This window comes from Prosopis cineraria, unplaced genomic scaffold (genome assembly GCF_029017545.1).
Source record: "Prosopis cineraria cultivar Desert tree isolate PC_DT_omini unplaced genomic scaffold, ASM2901754v1 PC12, whole genome shotgun sequence".
Taxonomy (NCBI): Eukaryota; Viridiplantae; Streptophyta; class Magnoliopsida; order Fabales; family Fabaceae; genus Prosopis; species Prosopis cineraria.
This window is the reverse complement of record NW_026555343.1, coordinates 31,641,032-31,643,270: the sequence shown is the minus strand read 5'-3', so window position 1 is coordinate 31,643,270 and position 2,239 is coordinate 31,641,032. Positions and strand designations below refer to the sequence as shown.

The window sequence follows — 2,239 nt, the reverse complement described above, 5'->3', positions numbered from 1 at the left end:
GGGCTCTACTTGCTCTGTGAATTCATCCCTTCCCTCACTAAGCTTCTGAAATCGCAACTTTCATTTCCTTTTTCTTTCTTGTTAGTTGATTTGATCTTAGAGATCAAATCTAAAATCCATTGTTTCCGCCATTCAAGTCTTCTAGTTCATATTTGTCCACTGTTTAAATTTCCTATCCAGGGAAGAAAAAAAAACTCGTTCCTGTTTACTGTTGGAAAATCCAAAGAAGGGAAAAAAAATGGAATTTGTTTCGTCCATTTTTGGCGTAGTGTTGGATGTCATGGTGCAACCTGTGGGTCGCCAATGGGGTTACCTCTGGAACTACAGAAGCAATGTTCAAGCGCTAGAAAATCTTAGAGAGCAGCTTGATTAAAAAAGAGAGGCTGTGGGACATGAAGTTCGAGAAGCTGAATGGAATGCGCACAACATTGAAGAAGGCATTAAAAACTGGTTGAATGAGGTGGATGAGAAGATCAAAGAAATTGACGGGTTTGTGAAAGGTGAAGACCATCAGAAGACAGGGTGCTCTAACGGTTCTTTTCCTAATAACTTGAGGTTAAGGCACAAGATTGGCAGAAAAGCAAAGAAGATGATTCCACAGTGCGATAAACTACTAGAACGGGGGAAATTTGAAAGAATTTCTTATCTCCCAAAGCACGAAGCATCAAATGTTGCTCTTCGTGACAGTGGTTACGAGCCATTGCAATCAAGAGACGACATTGTGAAGAAAGTTATGAATGCACTGAGAGATCCCACAACTAAAATGGCTGGCATCTATGGGCAAGGAGGAATTGGCAAAACCACTTTGGTTAAAGAAGTTGTAAAGAAAGCCAAGGAAAAAAAGCTATTCAATGTGGTGGTTATGGCGAATATAACAAGCACTCCAGATATAAGAAACATTCAAGGAGAAATAGCTGACATGTTAGGCTTGAGATTGGATGCTATTGAGAGCGTGATTGGAAGAGCGGGTCGTTTACAACAAAGATTTGAAAAAGAGAAGGAGAACACCCTAGTCATTTTGGATGATCTTTGGGCTGAAATTGACTTGAGCAAGTTGGGGATTCTGCTGAAGGAAGATGATGTTAGCCAAATGATCGTCAAAGATATGTCTGATGTTCATGACAACCAGTTCAAACAAGAGAAGTCCTCTGGTGACTTCAAAAGTTGCAAGATTTTGCTGATTTCTCGAAGTGAAGGGGTATTGAGACAAATGGATGTGAAGGAAGATCAAATGTTTCTTGTGGAAGTCGTAAACGAAAAGGAGGCTGAGACGTTGTTCAACAAGATAGTTGGGATAAGTGAAAATTCTGAGTTGAAATCAATGTCAACTGAAATTGTCAATAACTGTGCAAAGTTACCCATGGCAATAGTCACGGCTGGAAAGGCTTTGAAGAACATCAAGAACAAAGTTGCTTGGCAAAATGCGCTAAAGGAAATGAAAAGGCATGGAATGATTCAAGTGATGGAACCTATGGAGTTTTCAACAAAGCTGAGCTATGATAACTTGCAAAGTGAAGAGCTTAAGTCTTTTTTCTTGCTTTGCGCTTACATGAGTAAGGATCCAACAATGATGGACCTAGTAAGATATTGCATTGGCTTGAACATATTTCAAGGAGTCTATACAGTAGAAGAAGCTCGAGGTAAAACAATTACCTTGATAAATATGTTAAAAGGCTCAAGTTTGTTGTTGGATACTCTTTCTTCTAATCGTATCACCATGCATGATATGGTTCGTGATGCTGCTCTCTCAATAGCATTCAAGGAGAAACATGTCTTTACAATGAGAATGATATACTAGATGAATGGCCGGGAATGGATGAACTTAAAAGGTACACAGCTATCTCTTTGAATCATTGTGATATCATTGATGATGTCCCTGAAGATATGCATTGCCCTAGCCTCAAGTCTTTCGCCTGATAGTAAAGACCCATCCTTGAAAATTCACAGACATTTTTGAAGGAATGACAGAACTAAGAGTACTGATATTAATTGGTATCAACCTATCAATCTTGCCTTCTTCAATTAAATGCCTAAAAAAGCTTAGAATGCTTTGTTTAGAGCAATGTGTGCTAGGTGACAACTTATCCAACATGGAAGAGTTGAAGAAATAAGAGTTCTTAGCCTTTCAGGATCTAAGTTTAATGTTTGCCAAGTGAAATAGGTCAATTAAAGAAGTTACAATTGCTTGATATCAGCAACTGTAACAATCTAAAGGGATTCCATCAAATGTAATATCAAG

General features: G+C 38.6%; 1 protein-coding gene across 1 annotated transcript; it reads left to right on the top strand.

Moving 5' to 3' along the window:
* The first annotated feature begins 238 nt into the window (after nucleotides 1–238).
* Nucleotides 239–1,798, top strand: LOC129289252 (probable disease resistance protein At4g27220). Its single transcript, XM_054926040.1, has 2 exons — nucleotides 239–308; nucleotides 399–1,798. The coding sequence occupies exons 1-2, from the start codon at nucleotides 239–241 to the stop codon at nucleotides 1,796–1,798; spliced, it is 1,470 nt and encodes a 489-aa protein (XP_054782015.1).
* The last annotated feature ends 441 nt before the right edge of the window (nucleotides 1,799–2,239 follow it).